Here is a 16,944-nt window from a genome sequence, read left to right on the forward strand (position 1 = left end):
GTCCCTGGCACTGAGAGACAGCCTTGCTAACCACTGTGCCAACCCAGGTCCCTGGCACTGAGAGACAGCCTTGCTAACCACTGTGCCAACCCAGGTCCCTGGCACTGAGAGACAGCCTTGCTAACCACTGTGCCAACCCAGGTCCCTGGCACTGAGAGACAGCCTTGCTAACCACTGTGCCAACCCAGGTCCCTGGCACTGAGAGACAGCCTTGCCACCCACTGTGACACCGTGCCAACCCAGGTCCCTGGCACTGAGAGACAGCCTTGCTAACCACTGTGCCAACCCAGGTCCCTGGCACTGAGAGACAGCCTTGCTAACCACTGTGCCAACCCAGGTCCCTGGCACTGAGAGACAGCCTTGCCACCCACTGTGACACCGTGCCAACCCTGGTCCCTGGCACTGAGAGACAGCCTTGCCACCCACTGTGCCACCGTCGCAATATTACAATAATCATGGGTGACTTCAATATGCAGGTGGACTGGGGAAAATGAGGTTGGTAGCGGGTCCCAAGACAAGAGCAACTTGTGGTAGAGCCCACGAAGGAACAAGCAATTCTGGATTTGGTGACGTGTAATGAGGCAGACTTGATTAATGTGAGCGGCACATTAGCACGGTGATTAGCACCATTGCTTCACAGTTCCAGGGTCCCAGGTTCAATTCCCGGCTTGGGTCATTGTCTGTGCGGAGTCTGCACGTTCTCCCAGTGTCTGCGTGGGTTTCCTCCAGGTGCTCCGGTTTCCTCCCGAAAGACGTGCTGTTAGGCGAATTGGACATTCTGAAATCTCCCTCTGTGTACCCGAACAGGTGCCAGAATGTGGCGACTAGGGGCTTTTCACAGTAACTTCACTGCAGTGTTAATGTAAGCCTACTCGTGACAACAAAGATTATTTTTTTAAAGTTAGGAAACTTAAAGGCAAAGGAACCTTTAGGGGAGCCTCGTTGGGAAGGTTTTTCTTTTTTTATTCAGTTACAGGATGTGGGTGTCGCTGGTTAGGCCGCGTTTATTCCCCATCCCGAGTTGCCCTTCAGAAGGTGGGGGTGAGCTGCCGTCTTGAACTGCTGCAGTTCCTGAGGTGTAGGTACACCCACTGTGCTGTTAGGGAGTCCCAGGATGTTGCCCCGGCGACAGTGAAGGAACGGCCGATATATTTCCAAGTCAGGGTAGTGAGTGGCTTGGAGGGGAACCTCCAGCTGGTGGGGTTCCCAGGTATCTGCTGCTCTTGTCCTTCTAGATGGGGGTGGTCGTGGGTTTGGAAGGTGCTGCCTGAGGAACCTTGGTGAGTTACTGCAGTGCATCTTGTAGACGGTACACACGGCTGCCACTGTGCATCGGTGGGGGAGGGAGTGAATGTTTGTGGAAGGGGGAACAATCAAGCGGGGCTGCTTTGTCCTGGGTGGTGTTGAGCTTCTGGAGTGTTGTTGGAGCTGCTCTCATCCAGGCAAGTGGAGAGTATTCCATCACACTCCTGACTTGTACCCTTATCGATGGTGGACAGGCTTTGGGGGTCAGGAGGTGACCTACTCTCCGCAGGATTCCCAGCCTCTGATCTGCCCTGGTAGCCACAGTATTAATGCAGCTGGGTCCAGTTCAGTTTCTGGTCAATGGGAACCCCCAGGATGTTGATTGTGGGGGATTCAGCGATGGTGATGCCATTGAATGTCATGGGGAGATGGTTAGATCCACTCTTGTAGGAGATGGTCATTGCCGGGCACTTGTTTGGCACAAGTGTAACTTGCCACTTGTCAGCCCCGAGCCTGGATACCATCCAGGTCTTGCTGCATTTGGACACGGACGGCTTCATTATCTGACTCGCGAATAGTGCTGAATATTGTGCAGTCATCGCAAACATCCCCACTTCTGACCTTATGATGCAAGGCAGGTCAATGATGAAGCAGCCGAGTGTGGTTGGGCCGAGGATGGTAGAAAAGTAATGGCAGGAGTTTTTGGGGGTTATTCGGGAGGCACAGCAGAAATTCATCCCAAGGAGGAGGAAACATGCTAAGGGGAAGACGAGGCATCCGTGGCTGACGAGGGAAGTCAAGGAAGCATAAAAGAAAAAGAAAAAGCATACAAAGTGGCGAGAATTAGTGGGAAGCCAGAGGATTGGGAAGCCTCTAAAAGTAAGCAGAGGACAACTAAAAAAGCAATAAGGGAGGAGAAGATGAAATAAAAATGCAAGCCAGTGAGTAACATAAAGGAAGATTTCAAGTGTTTCCCCCCCCCCTATATATAAGGTAAGAGAGACGCAAGTTCGGACATTGCATCACTGGAAAATTTGGCTGGAGAAGTAATAATAGGGAACAAATAAATGGCAGAGGAACTGAATAGTTACTTTGCATCAGTCTTCACGGGGAAAGACCCCAGTGGCACACCTGAACTTCAGGAGAATAAGGGGGCAGAGGTGAGGGTAGTGGCCATCACTAAGGAGAAGTTCTGGGGAAACTGAAAGGTCTGAAGGTGGATAAGTCACCTGGACCAGATGGACTACACCCCAGGCGTCTAAAAGAGATAGCTGAGGAAATTGTGGAGGCATTACTGATGATCTTTCAGGAATCACTGGAGGCAGGAAGGGTCCCAGAGGATTGGAAAGTGGCTAATGTAACACCCCTGTTTAAGAAGGGAGGCAGAAGTCAGGAAATTATAGGTCGGTTAGCCTGACTTGGGCCTTTGGTAAAATTTAGAGTCTGCTATTGAGGATGAGATTGCGGAGTACTTGGAAGTGCACGGTAAAATAGGACCGAGTCAGCACGGCTTCATCAAGGGGAGGTCATGCCTGACAAATCTGTTAGAGTTCTTTGAAGTAATGAGGTCAGACAGAGGAGAGCGAATGTGTGTGATCTATTTAAGATTTCCAGAAGGCCTTTGACAAGGTGCTGTACAGGAGGCTCCCAAATAAGATGGTGTTAGGGGCAAGTTACTGACATGGATAGAGGATTGTCTGACTGGCAGAGAGTGGGGATAAAGGGGTCTTTTTCAGGATGGCAGCCGAAGACCAGTGGTGTGCCTCAGGGGTCTGTGCTGGGACCACAACTTTTCACAATATACATTAATGATCTGGAAGAAGGAACTGAAGGCTCTGTTGCTAAGTTTGCAGATGATACAAAGATCTGTAGAGGGACAGGTAGTATTGAGGAAGCAAGGGGGCTGCGGAAGGACTTGGACAGGCTAGGAGAGCGGGCAATGAAGTGGCAGATGGAATACAATGTGGAAAAGTGGTTATGTATTTTGGAGGGAAGAATAGAGGACTATTTTTGAAATGGAAAAAGATTTCAGAAATCTGAAGCACAAAGGGACTTGGGAGTCCTTGTTCACGATTCTCTTTGGGTTAATGTGCAGGTTCAGTCGGCAGTTAAGAAGGCAAATGCAATGTTAGCATTCATGTCAAGAGGGCTGGAATACAAGACCAGGGATGTACTTCTGAGGCTGTATAAGGCTCTGGTCAGACCCCATTTGGAGTATTCCGAGCAGTTTTGGGCCCCGTGTCTAAGGCTGGCCTTTGAAAGGGTCCAGTCCAGAGGAGGTTTCCAAGAATGGTCCCTGGAATGAGGACTTGTCATATAAGGAGCAGTTAAGAACTCTGAGTCTGTACTTGATGGAGTTCAGGAGGATGAGGGGGGATCTTATTGAAACTTACAGGATACTGCGAGGCCTGGATAGAGTGGACGTGGAGAGGATGTTTCCACTTGTAGGAAAAACTAAAAGCAGAGAACACAATCTCAGACTAAAGGGACGATCCTTTAAAACAGAGATGAGGAGGAATTTCTTCAGCCAGAGGGTGGTGAATCTGTGGAACACTTTGGCGCGGAAGGCTGTGGGGCCAAATCACGGAGTGTCTTTAAGACAGAGACAGATATCGCAACACTGGACGAACGACAGAGAAATTCCAGCTAGCCTGGGGAAACGAGCCAAGGTACCTGCAACTCAAAAACCTCCTCCGAAAGGAGACAAGGACGTACCCACAACCGCCACGACAGACATTACTGGAAGAGTAACTGGACGCAAGCATCCTAGATAAAGGAAACTGTAGTGACATGTATGAGCGACTGGTAGAGAGGGTCGACACCGTACTGGACGCAACAAGAAAGAAATGGGAGGACCACCTGGGGATTGAAATAGGGTGGGGACTCTGGAGCGAAGCACTGCATAGGGTCAACTTCACCTCCACGTACCTAAGGCTCAGCCTGACGCAACTAAAAGTGGTACATAGAGCCCACTTAACAAGAACTCGTACGAGTAGGTTCTTCCCGGAGGTGAAGGATAGATGTAAACGGTGCCAAGGAGGCCCGGCCAACCACATGTTCTGGCCCCAGACTTGCGGGGTACTGGACAGCCTTCTTCGAGGCAATGTCCAAAGTGGTGGAGATGAGGGTGGAGCCATGCCAGAAAGTGTCAGTCTTCGGGGTATCAGACCAGCCAGATATATTCCTGGGGAGGAGGGCGGACGCCCTTGCCTTTGCCCCCCTGATCGCCCACCGTAGAATCCTGTTCAGCTGGCGGTCAGCAGCCCCCCTCCAAAGCTGCAGACTGGCTGGCGGTCAGCACCGCCCAAAGCTGCGGACTGGCTGGCGGTCAGCAGCACCGCCCAAAGCTGCAGACTGGCTGGCGGTCAGCAGCCCCCCCCCAAAAGCTGCAGACTGGCTGGCGGTCAGCAGCACCACCCAAAGCTGCAGACTGGCTGGCGGTCAGCAGCACCCAAAGCTGCAGACTGGCTGGCGGTCAGCAGCACCACCCAAAGCTGCAGACTGGCTGGCGGTCAGCACCACCCAAAGCTGCAGACTGGCTGGCGGTCAGCAGCACCACCCAAAGCTGCAGACTGGCTGGCGGTCAGCACCACCCAAAGCTGCAGACTGGCTGGCGGTCAGCAGCACCCAAAGCTGCAGACTGGCTGGCGGTCAGCAGCAGCACCCAAAGCTGCAGACTGGCTGGCGGTCAGCACCACCCAAAGCTGCAGACTGGCTGGCGGTCAGCAGCAGCACCCAAAGCTGCAGACTGGCTGGCGGTCAGCAGCAGCACCCAAAGCTGCAGACTGGCTGGCGGTCAGCACCACCCAAAGCTGCAGACTGGCTGGCGGTCAGCAGCAGCACCCAAAGCTGCAGACTGGCTGGCGGTCAGCAGCACCCAAAGATGCAGACTGGCTGGCGGTCAGCACCACCCAAAGCTGCAGACTGGCTGGCGGTCAGCAGCAGCACCCAAAGCTGCAGACTGGCTGGCGGTCAGCAGCAGCACCCAAAGCTGCAGACTGGCTGGCGGTCAGCAGCAGCACCCAAAGCTGCAGACTGGCTGGCGGTCAGCACCACCCAAAGCTGCAGACTGGCTGGCGGTCAGCAGCAGCACCCAAAGCTGCAGACTGGCTGGCGGTCAGCAGCACCCAAAGATGCAGACTGGCTGGCGGTCAGCACCACCCAAAGCTGCAGACTGGCTGGCGGTCAGCAGCAGCACCCAAAGCTGCAGACTGGCTGGCGGTCAGCAGCAGCACCCAAAGCTGCAGACTGGCTGGCGGTCAGCAGCACCACCCAAAGCTGCAGGCTGGCTGGCGGTCAGCACCACCCAAAGCTGCAGACTGGCTGGCGGTCAGCAGCACCCAAAGATGCAGACTGGCTGGCGGTCAGCACCGCCCAAAGCTGCAGACTGGCTGGCGGTCAGCAGCACCGCCCAAAGCTGCAGACTGGCTGGCGGTCAGCACCACCCAAAGCTGCAGACTGGCTGGCGGTCAGCAGCACCCAAAGCTGCAGACTGGCTGGCGGTCAGCACCACCCAAAGCTGCGGACTGGCTGGCGGTCAGCAGCACCACCCAAAGCTGCAGACTGGCTGGCGGTCAGCAGCACCCAAAGCTGCAGACTGGCTGGCGGTCAGCACCACCCAAAGCTGCAGACTGGCTGGCGGTCAGCAGCACCCAAAGCTGCAGACTGGCTGGCGGTCAGCAGCACCCAAAGCTGCGGACTGGCTGGCGGTCAGCAGCACCCCCCAAAGCTGCGGACTGGCTGGCGGTCAGCACCACCCAAAGCTGCAGACTGGCTGGCGGTCAGCACCACCCAAAGCTGCAGACTGGCTGGCGGTCAGCAGCACCCAAAGCTGCGGACTGGCTGGCGGTCAGCAGCACCCAAAGCTGCAGACTGGCTGGCGGTCAGCAGCACCCCCCAAAGCTGCAGACTGGCTGGCGGTCAGCAGCACCGCCCAAAGCTGCAGACTGGCTGGCGGTCAGCAGCACCACCCAAAGCTGCAGACTGGCTGGCGGTCAGCAGCACCCAAAGCTGCAGACTGGCTGGCGGTCAGCAGCACCACCCAAAGCTGCAGACTGGCTGGGGGTCAGCAGCACCACCCAAAGCTGCAGACTGGCTGGCGGTCAGCACCGCTCAAAGCTGCAGACTGGCTGTCCGACCTCTCGGAATCTCTCCAAATGGAGAAAATCAAATTCACCATCAGAGGGTCAGACGACGGCTTCCACAGAACGTGGGAGCCATTCACCCAATTGTTCCGGGGCCTGTTGGTGGCCAACGAACAAGCAGAAGAATAGCCAGGTAGCCAAGAATCAGGGGAAAGTAGCCGAGGCGAGGGAGGGATAGACAGACCGGGTGAGGGAGATGGGGCAGATAAACCCAAGAGGGAAAGGCGAACCTCAGGAGGGGGGGGAGGGGAGGGGACAGAAGGGGGGAGAAAAGAGTGAAGAGACAGGGAACAGTAGTGGAGAACCAGGGAGGCCAAGGAATGACAGCCAGAAGGAGGGCACAGGAAACGATAACAAACTTGGCATCTCCAGGAACAGAGAACAAGGAGAATCCGGGCGAGAGACGGGAGGAACGGCTGAAGCGGAGGTGAGCGCGAGACGACAACGGCAGCGAAATCCATCCGGGAGAAGCAAGCGACAACACCAACACCAGACTCATTCGCGTATTGCCCATTGTAATTGTTTCTTCGACACCCAAATGTATATCTACCTCCCCAATCTCCCCCCACAAACAGATGCCTACTTATGTGTTGTAAATAATATTGCAAATTGTACAGAGTTGCTGTTGTTGAGCTGGTGCACAATACCCAAACAGTTACTTTATTTTATTTTTTATTTATGTTTTATTATTACTTTTTTTTCTTGGTATGTTTGTGTGCGCCTCTCTCTATATATATCTTATTCTGTGTACATAACGGTAAATATACTTCGTTCAAAAACCCAATAAAAAACATTTATTAAAAAAAAGACCGAGAAAGATAGGTTCTTGATTAATGCGGGGATCAGGGTTATGGGGAGAAGGCAGGAGAACGGGGATGAGAAAGATATCAGCCATGGTCTCCATTGCACAGTCCCACCTTCCCTGGAACACGTCTGGTGAACCATCCTCGCATTCGCTCCATGGCAATAATTATGGGCTGGTTTAGCACAGTGGGCTTAGCAGCTGGCTTGTAATGCAGAACAATGCCAGCAGCGCGGGTTCAATTCCCGTACCGGCCTCCCCGAACAGGTGCCGGAATGTGGGGGCTAGGTGCTTTTCACAGTAACTTCATTGAAACCGACTTGTGACAATAAACGATACTGTCCTTTGGGGTAAGGGGATCCTTGAACCACTGACTTGCAAAATGTCGGCAGAATTCTTCTAGCGTATTTTATGGTATGTGTGGGAGAGAGTTCGGGTATTTTATGTTATGTGTGGGAGAGAGTTTGGGTATTTTATGGTATGTGTGGGAGAGAGTTCGGGTATTTTATGGTATGTGTGGGAGAGAGTTCGGGTATTTTATGGTATGTGTGGGAGAGAGTTCGGGTATTTTATGGTATGTGTGGGAGAGAGTTCGGGTATTTTATGGTATGTGTGGGAGAGAGTTCGGGTATTTTATGGTATGTGTGGGAGAGAGTTTGGGTATTTTATGGTATGTGTGGGAGAGAGTTCGGGTATTTTATGGTATGTGTGGGAGAGAGTTTGGGTATTTTATGGTATGTGTGGGAGAGAGTTCGGGTATTTTATGGTATGTGTGGGAGAGAGTTCGGGTATTTTATGGTATGTGTGGGAGAGAGTTCGGGTATTTTATGGTATGTGTGGGAGAGAGTTCGGGTATTTTATGGTATGTGTGGGAGAGAGTTCGGGTATTTTATGGTATGTGTGGGAGAGAGTTCGGGTATTTTATGGTATGTGTGGGAGAGAGTTCGGGTATTTTATGGTATGTGTGGGAGAGTTTGGGTATTTTAGGGTATGTGTGGGAGAGAGTTTGGGTATTTTATGGTATGTGTGGGAGAGAGTTCGGGTATTTTATGGTACGTGTGGGAGAGAGTTTGGGTATTTTATGGTATGTGTGGGAGAGAGTTTGGGTGTTTTATGGTATGTGTGGGAGAGAGTTTGGGTATTTTATGGTATGTGTGGGAGAGAGTTTGGGTATTTTATGGTATGTGTGGGAGAGAGTTCGGGTATTTTATGGTATGTGTGGGAGAGAGTTCGGGTATTTTATGGTATGTGTGGGAGAGAGTTTGGGTATTTTATGGTATGTGTGGGAGAGAGTTCGGGTATTTTATGGTATGTGTGGGAGAGAGTTCGGGTATTTTATGGTATGTGTGGGAGGGAGTTTGGGTATTTTATGGTATGTGTGGGAGAGAGTTTGGGTATTTTATGGTATGTGTGGGAGAGAGTTTGGGTGTTTTATGGTATGTGTGGGAGAGAGTTTGGGTATTTTATGGTATGTGTGGGAGAGAGTTTGGGTGTTTTATGGTATGTGTGGGAGAGAGTTCGGGTATTTTATGGTATGTGTGGGAGAGAGTTCGGGTATTTTATGGTATGTGTGGGAGAGAGTTCGGGTATTTTATGGTATGTGTGGGAGAGAGTTCGGGTATTTTATGGTATGTGTGGGAGAGAGTTCGGGTATTTTATGGTATGTGTGGGAGAGAGTTCGGGTATTTTATGGTATGTGTGGGAGAGAGTTTGGGTGTTTTATGGTATGTGTGGGAGAGAGTTTGGGTATTTTATGGTATGTGTGGGAGAGAGTTCGGGTATTTTATGGTATGTGTGGGAGAGAGTTCGGGTATTTTAGGGTATGTGTGGGAGAGAGTTCGGGTATTTTAGGGTATGTGTGGGAGGGAGTTTGGGTATTTTATGGTATGTGTGGGAGAGAGTTTGGGTATTTTATGGTATGTGTGGGAGAGAGTTTGGGTGTTTTATGGTATGTGTGGGAGAGAGTTTGGGTATTTTATGGTATGTGTGGGAGAGAGTTTGGGTGTTTTATGGTATGTGTGGGAGAGAGTTCGGGTATTTTATGGTATGTGTGGGAGAGAGTTCGGGTATTTTATGGTATGTGTGGGAGAGAGTTCGGGTATTTTATGGTATGTGTGGGAGAGAGTTCGGGTATTTTATGGTATGTGTGGGAGAGAGTTCGGGTATTTTATGGTATGTGTGGGAGAGAGTTCGGGTATTTTATGGTATGTGTGGGAGAGAGTTCGGGTATTTAGAGAGTAATGATTACACAGACAAATTTCACACATTAACAAGCTTTGTCACTTGTCAGGTCCTGTTTTACAATGAACAGTTCTGTTTGTTGTCTTGCGTGCTCGTTCGGAGATTAACAGGCAAAGTGCATGTTGGCTGGACAGCTAAATACATTGTTGTGACGGATGGTGATGTGGAACTGGAGACAGGCATCTCCGTAGTAGTGCTAGCTGCTTACTCAAGATTCAATTAATGACAGGAATTTAAATTTGCCCCCTGGCAGGTTGTGAATTTGGGTCTCTGGATTACTGCCCCAGCAGCATAGCCGCTGCACTAACATATCCAGTAATGATCTGCCAGGCACGGAGATCTCCAGAGGACAGTGTCAAACGGCTCAGAATCCTGTCTCACCTTCTCCTGGTAGATTTCCAGGTAGGACATTGTGATGGCAAATGTCCAGGGGGGGCCACTCAGCTGGTCGCTCTGCTCACGGGTCATGCGGAACACATCGAGCAGCGCACGGGGGACGACACCAGGCTGCTCGGGACCGCCCAGCATGGTGTGGGTCTTCCCTTTGAGAGAGGAATACACAAACAGTCAGCACATCGTATTCCAAAGGCAGAAGCTGGATGGAGGGCAGACACTCACTCATTCAGTAACCTACCTGCACCTGTGGGGCCATAGGCGAACACACTGGCATTTTGCCCGTTCAGGACATGAGATAGAATGGGTTTGATCGAGCCCAGGTAGATCTCCTGCTGTGACGAGTCATCACCGTAAAATGCATCAAAACTGGGAGACAGAAGAACTCGAGTTAGAAAACGAAATCCAATTAGCGGGTCAGAGAAACACACCATTCAGCCCGTCAATTCGGCTTGTTCCGTATGAACATCTCCAGCAGTCAGTCAGAGAGAACTACATCCAAACCAGTGTGCAGGAACTTCATAAAGCTCACCATACAAAACAAATGGCAGGGTTACCAGTACTGTACCCCAGTGTTATAGTGACAGTCCCGTCCGCACCAGTGCTGTACCCCAGTGTTATACAGTGACAGACCCGTCCCCACCAGTACTGTACCCCAGTGTTATAGTGACAGTCCCGTCCGCACCAGTACTGTACCCCAGTGTTACACAGCGACAGTCCCGTCCCCACCAGTACTGTACCCCAGTGTTATACAGCGACAGTCCCGTCCCCACCAGTACTGTACCCCAGTGTTACACAGCGACAGTCCCGTCCCCACCAGTACTGTACCCCAGTGTTATACAGCGACAGTCCCGTCCCCACCAGTACTGTATCCCAGTGTTATACAGCGACAGTCCCGTCCCCACCAGTACTGTCCCCCAGTGTTATACAGCGACAGTCCCGTCCCCACCAGTACTGTACCCCAGTGTTATACAGTGACAGTCCCGTCCCCACCAGTACTGTACCCCAGTGTTACACAGCGACAGTCCCGTCCCCACCAGTACTGTACCCAAGTGTTATACAGTGACAGATCTGTCCCCACCAGTACTGTACCCCAGTGTTATACAGTGACAGACCCGTCCCCACCAGTACTGTACCCCAGTGTTATAGAGTGACAGTCCCGTCCCCACCAGTACTGTACCCCAGTGTTACACAGCGACAAACCAGTCCCCACCAGTACTGTACCCCAGTGTTATACAGTGACAGACCCGTCCCCACCAGTACTGTACGCCAGTGTTATACAGTGACAGACCTGTCCCCACCAGTACTGTACCCCAGTGTTATAGTGACAGACCCATCCCCACCAGTACTGTACCCCAGTGTTATACAGCGACAGTCCCGTCCCCACCAGTACTGCACCCCAGTGTTATACAGTGACAGACCCGTCCCCACCAGTACTGTACCCCAGTGTTATACAGTGACGGACCCATCCCCACCAGTACTGTACCCGTGTTATACAGCGACAGACCCGTCCCCACCAGTACTGTACCCCAGTGTTGTACAATGACAGACCCGTCCCCATCAGTACTGTACCCCAGTGTACCATAGTGACAGACCCATCCCCACCAGTACTGTACCCCAGTGTTATACAGTGACAGACCCGTCCTCACCAGTACTGTACCCCAGTGTTATACAGTGACAGACCCATCCCCACCAGTACTGTACCCCAGTGTTATACAGTGACAGTCCCGTCCCCACCAGTACTGTACCCCAGTGTTATACAGTGACAGACCCGTCCCCACCAGTACTGTACCCAAGTGTTATACAGTGACAGACCCGTCCCCACCAGTACTGTACCCCAGTGTTATAGTGACAGACCCGTCACCAGTACTGTACCCGTGTTATACAGTGACAGACCCATCCCCACCAGTACTGTACCCCAGTGTTATACAGTGACAGACCCATCCCCACCAGTACTGTACCCCAGTGTTATACAGCGACAAACACGTCCCCACCAGTACTGTACCCCAGTGTTATACAGTGACAGACCCGTCCCCACCAGTACTGTACCCCAGTGTTATACAGCGACAGTCCCGTCCCCACCAGTACTGTATCCCAGTGTGATACAGTGACAGACCCGTCCCCACCAGTACTGTACCCCAGTGTTATACAGTGACAGACCCGTCCCCACCAGTACTGTACCCCAGTGTTATACAGTGACAGACCCGTCCCCACCAGTACTGTACCCCAGTGTTACACAGTGACAGACCCGTCCCCACCAGTACTGTACCCCAATGTTATACAGTGACAGACCCGTCCCCACCAGTACTGTACCCCAGTGTTATAGTGACAGACCCGTCCCCACCAGTACTGTACCCCAGTGTTATACAGTGACAGACCCGTCTCCACCAGTATTGTACCCCAGTGTTATACAGCGACAGTCCCGTCCCCACCAGTACTGTACCCCAGTGTTATACAGCGACAGACCCGTCCCCACCAGTACTGTACCCCAGTGTTATACAGCGACAGACCCGTCCCCACCAGTACTGTACCCCAGTGTTATACAGCGACAGACCCGTCCCCACCAGTACTGTACCCCAGTGTTACACAGTGACCGACCCGTCCCCACCAGTGCTGCACCCCAGTGTTATACAGTGACAGACCGGTCCCCACCAGTACTATACCCCAGTGATATACAGTGACAGAGCCGTCCCCACCAGTACTGTACCCCAGTGTTATACAGTGACAGACCCATCCCCACCAGTAGTGTACCCCAGTGTTATACAGCGACAGTCCCGTCCCCGCCAGTACTGTAACCCAGTGTTATACAGTGACAGACCCGGCCCCACCAGTACTGCACCCGTGTTATACAGTGACAGACCCGTCCCCACCAGTACTGTACCCCAGTGTTATACAGACACAGACCCGTCCCCACCAGTACTGTCCCCCAGTGTTATACAGCGACAGTCCCGTCCCCGCCAGTACTGTACCCCAGTGTTATAGTGACAGACCCGTCCCCACCAGTACTGTACCCCAGTGTTATACAGTGACAGACCCGTCCCCACCAGTACTGTACCCCAGTGTTATACAGTGATAGACCCGTCCCCACCAGTACTGTACCCCAGTGTTATACAGTGACAGGCCCGTCCCCACCAGTATTGTACCCCAGTGTTATACAGCGACAGGCCTGTCCCCACCAGTACTGTACCCCAGTGTTATACACTGACAGTCCCGTCCCCACCAGTACTGTACCCCAGTGTTATACAGTGACAGACCCGTCCCCACGAGTACTGTACCCCAGTGTTATACAGTGACAGACCAGTCCCCACCAGTACTGTACCCCAGTGTTATACAGTGACAGACCCGTCCCCACCAGTACTGTACCCCAGTGTTACACAGTGACAGTCCCGTCCCCACCAGTACTGTACCCCAGTGTTATACAGTGACAGACCCGTCCCCACCAGTACTGTATCCCAGTGTTATACAGTGACAGACTCGTCCCCACCAGTACTGTACCCCAGTGTTACACAGTGACAGTCCCGTCCCCACCAGTACTGTCCCCCAGTGTTATACAGCGACAGACCCGTCCCCACCAGTACTGTCCCCCAGTATTATACAGCAACAGTCCCGTCCCCACCAGTACTATACCCCAGTGTTATACAGCGACAGACCCGCCCCCACCAGTACTGTCCCCCAGTATTATACAGCGACAGTCCCGTCCCCACCAGTACTGTACCCCAGTGTTATACAGCGACAGTCCCGTCCCCACCAGTACTGTACCCCAGTGTTATACAGCGACAGTCCCGTCCCCACCAGTACTGTACCCCAGTGTTATACAGTGACAGACCCGTCCCCACCAGTACTGTACCCAAGTGTTATACAGTGACAGACCCGTCCCCACCAGTACTGTACCCCAGTGTTATAGTGACAGACCCGTCACCAGTACTGTACCCGTGTTATACAGTGACAGACCCATCCCCACCAGTACTGTACCCCAGTGTTATACAGCGACAGACCCATCCCCACCAGTACTGTACCCCAGTGTTATACAGTGACAGACCCATCCCCACCAGTACTGTACCCCAGTGTTATACAGCGACAAACACGTCCCCACCAGTACTGTACCCCAGTGTTATACAGTGACAGACCCGTCCCCACCAGTACTGTACCCCAGTGTTATACAGCGACAGTCCCGTCCCCACCAGTACTGTATCCCAGTGTTATACAGTGACAGACCCGTCCCCACCAGTACTGTACCCCAGTGTTATACAGTGACAGACCCGTCCCCACCAGTACTGTACCCCAGTGTTATACAGTGACAGACCCGTCCCCACCAGTACTGTACCCCAGTGTTACACAGTGACAGACCCGTCCCCACCAGTACTGTACCCCAATGTTATACAGTGACAGACCCGTCCCCACCAGTACTGTACCCCAGTGTTATAGTGACAGACCCGTCCCCACCAGTACTGTACCCCAGTGTTATACAGTGACAGACCCGTCTCCACCAGTATTGTACCCCAGTGTTATACAGCGACAGTCCCGTCCCCACCAGTACTGTACCCCAGTGTTATACAGCGACAGACCCGTCCCCACCAGTACTGTACCCCAGTGTTATACAGCGACAGACCCGTCCCCACCAGTACTGTACCCCAGTGTTATACAGCGACAGACCCGTCCCCACCAGTACTGTACCCCAGTGTTACACAGTGACCGACCCGTCCCCACCAGTGCTGCACCCCAGTGTTATACAGCGACAGACCGGTCCCCACCAGTACTGCACCCGTGTTATACAGTGACAGACCCGTCCCCACCAGTACTGTACCCCAGTGTTATACAGACACAGACCCGTCCCCACCAGTACTGTCCCCCAGTGTTATACAGCGACAGTCCCGTCCCCGCCAGTACTGTACCCCAGTGTTATAGTGACAGACCCGTCCCCACCAGTACTGTACCCCAGTGTTATACAGTGACAGACCCGTCCCCACCAGTACTGTACCCCAGTGTTATACAGTGATAGACCCGTCCCCACCAGTACTGTACCCCAGTGTTATACAGTGACAGGCCCGTCCCCACCAGTATTGTACCCCAGTGTTATACAGCGACAGGCCTGCCCCCACCAGTACTGTACCCCAGTGTTATACACTGACAGTCCCGTCCCCACCAGTACTGTACCCCAGTGTTATACAGTGACAGACCCGTCCCCACGAGTACTGTACCCCAGTGTTATACAGTGACAGACCAGTCCCCACCAGTACTGTACCCCAGTGTTATACAGTGACAGACCCGTCCCCACCAGTACTGTACCCCAGTGTTACACAGTGACAGTCCCGTCCCCACCAGTACTGTACCCCAGTGTTATACAGTGACAGACCCGTCCCCACCAGTACTGTATCCCAGTGTTATACAGTGACAGACCCGTCCCCACCAGTACTGTACCCCAGTGTTACACAGTGACAGTCCCGTCCCCACCAGTACTGTCCCCCAGTGTTATACAGCGACAGACCCGTCCCCACCAGTACTGTCCCCCAGTATTATACAGCAACAGTCCCGTCCCCACCAGTACTATACCCCAGTGTTATACAGCGACAGACCCGCCCCCACCAGTACTGTCCCCCAGTATTATACAGCGACAGTCCCGTCCCCACCAGTACTGTACCCCAGTGTTATACAGCGACAGTCCCGTCCCCACCAGTACTGTACCCCAGTGTTATACAGCGACAGTCCCGTCCCCACCAGTACTGTACCCCAGTGTTATACAGCGACAGTCCCGTCCCCACCAGTACTGTACCCCAGTGTTATACAGCGACAGTCCCGTCCCCACCAGTACTGTACCCCAGTGTTATACAGCGACAGACCTGTCCCCACCAGTACTGTGACCCAGTGTTATACAGCGACAGTCCCGTCCTCACCAGTACTGTCCCCCAGTGTTATACAGCGACAGTCCCGTCCTCACCAGTACTGTCCCCCAGTGTTATAGAGTGACAGCCCCATCCCCACCAGTACTGTACCCCAGTGTTATACAGTGACAGACCCATTCCCCACCAGTACTGTACCCCAGTGTTATACAGTGACAGACCCAGCCCCACCAGTACTGTATCCCAGTGTTATACAGTGACAGGCCCGTCCCCACCAGTACTGTACCCCAGTGTTATACAGCGACAGACCCGCCCCCACCAGTACTGTATCCCAGTGTAATACAGCGACAGGCCCGTCCCCACCAGTACTGTTCCCCAGTGTTATACAGTGACAGGCCCGTCCCCACCAGTACTGTACCCCAGTGTTATACAGTGACAGACCCATCCCCACCAGTACTGTACCCCAGTGTTATACAGCGACAGTCCCGTCCCCACCAGTACTATACCCCAGTGTTATACAGTGACAGGCCCGTCCCCACCAGTACAGTACCCCAGTGTTATACAGTGACAGACCAGTCCCCACTAGTACTGTACCCCAGTGTTATAGTGACACACCCGTCCCCACCAGTACTATACCCCAGTGTTATACAGCGACAGTCCCGCCCCCACCAGTACTGTACCCCAGTGTTATACAGCGACAGTCACGTCCCCACCAGTACTGTACCCCAGTGTTATACAGCGACAGTCCCGTCCCCACCAGTACTGTCCCGCAGTGCTATAGTGACAGACCCGTCCCCACCAGTACTGTACCCCAGTGTTATACAGTGACAGTCCCGTTCCCACCAGTACTGTACCCCAGTGTTATACAGCGACAGTCCCGTCCCCACCAGTACTGTCCCCCAGTGTTATACAGCGACAGTCCCGTCCCCACCAGTACTGTACCCCAGTGTTATACAGAGACAGACCCGTCCCCACCAGTACTGTACCCCAGTGTTATACAGTGACAGACCCGTCCCCACCAGTACTGTATCCCAGTGTTATACAGTGACAGACCCGTCCCCACCAGTACTGTACCCCAGTGTTATACAGTGACAGACCCGTCCCCACCAGTACGGTACCCCAGTGTTATACAGTGACGGACCCATCCCCACCAGTACTGTACCCCAGTGTTATACAGCGACAGACCCGTCCCCACCAGTACTGTACCCCAGTGTTATACAATGACAGACCCGTCCCCATCAGTACTGTACCCCAGTGTTCCATAGTGACAGACCCATCCCCA

At 53.0% G+C, this 16,944-nt stretch overlaps 1 protein-coding gene across 2 annotated transcripts in view; it reads right to left on the reverse strand.

Annotated features, from left to right (window-relative positions):
• kif22 (kinesin family member 22) overlaps nucleotides 1-16,944 on the reverse strand; it is a 196,206-nt gene that overhangs the window by 74,966 nt on the left and 104,296 nt on the right. For both annotated transcript variants that reach the window (XM_072484041.1, XM_072484042.1), the window contains exons 3-4: nucleotides 10,067-10,194; nucleotides 9,814-9,974 (exon numbers count right to left, since the gene is read on the reverse strand). In XM_072484041.1, the coding sequence (XP_072340142.1) occupies nucleotides 9,814-9,974; nucleotides 10,067-10,194 (289 nt within the window). The remainder of the gene's footprint in view (nucleotides 1-9,813; nucleotides 9,975-10,066; nucleotides 10,195-16,944) is intronic.

Source organism: Scyliorhinus torazame, chromosome 19 (genome assembly GCF_047496885.1).
Source record: "Scyliorhinus torazame isolate Kashiwa2021f chromosome 19, sScyTor2.1, whole genome shotgun sequence".
NCBI classification, from domain to species: Eukaryota; Metazoa; Chordata; class Chondrichthyes; order Carcharhiniformes; family Scyliorhinidae; genus Scyliorhinus; species Scyliorhinus torazame.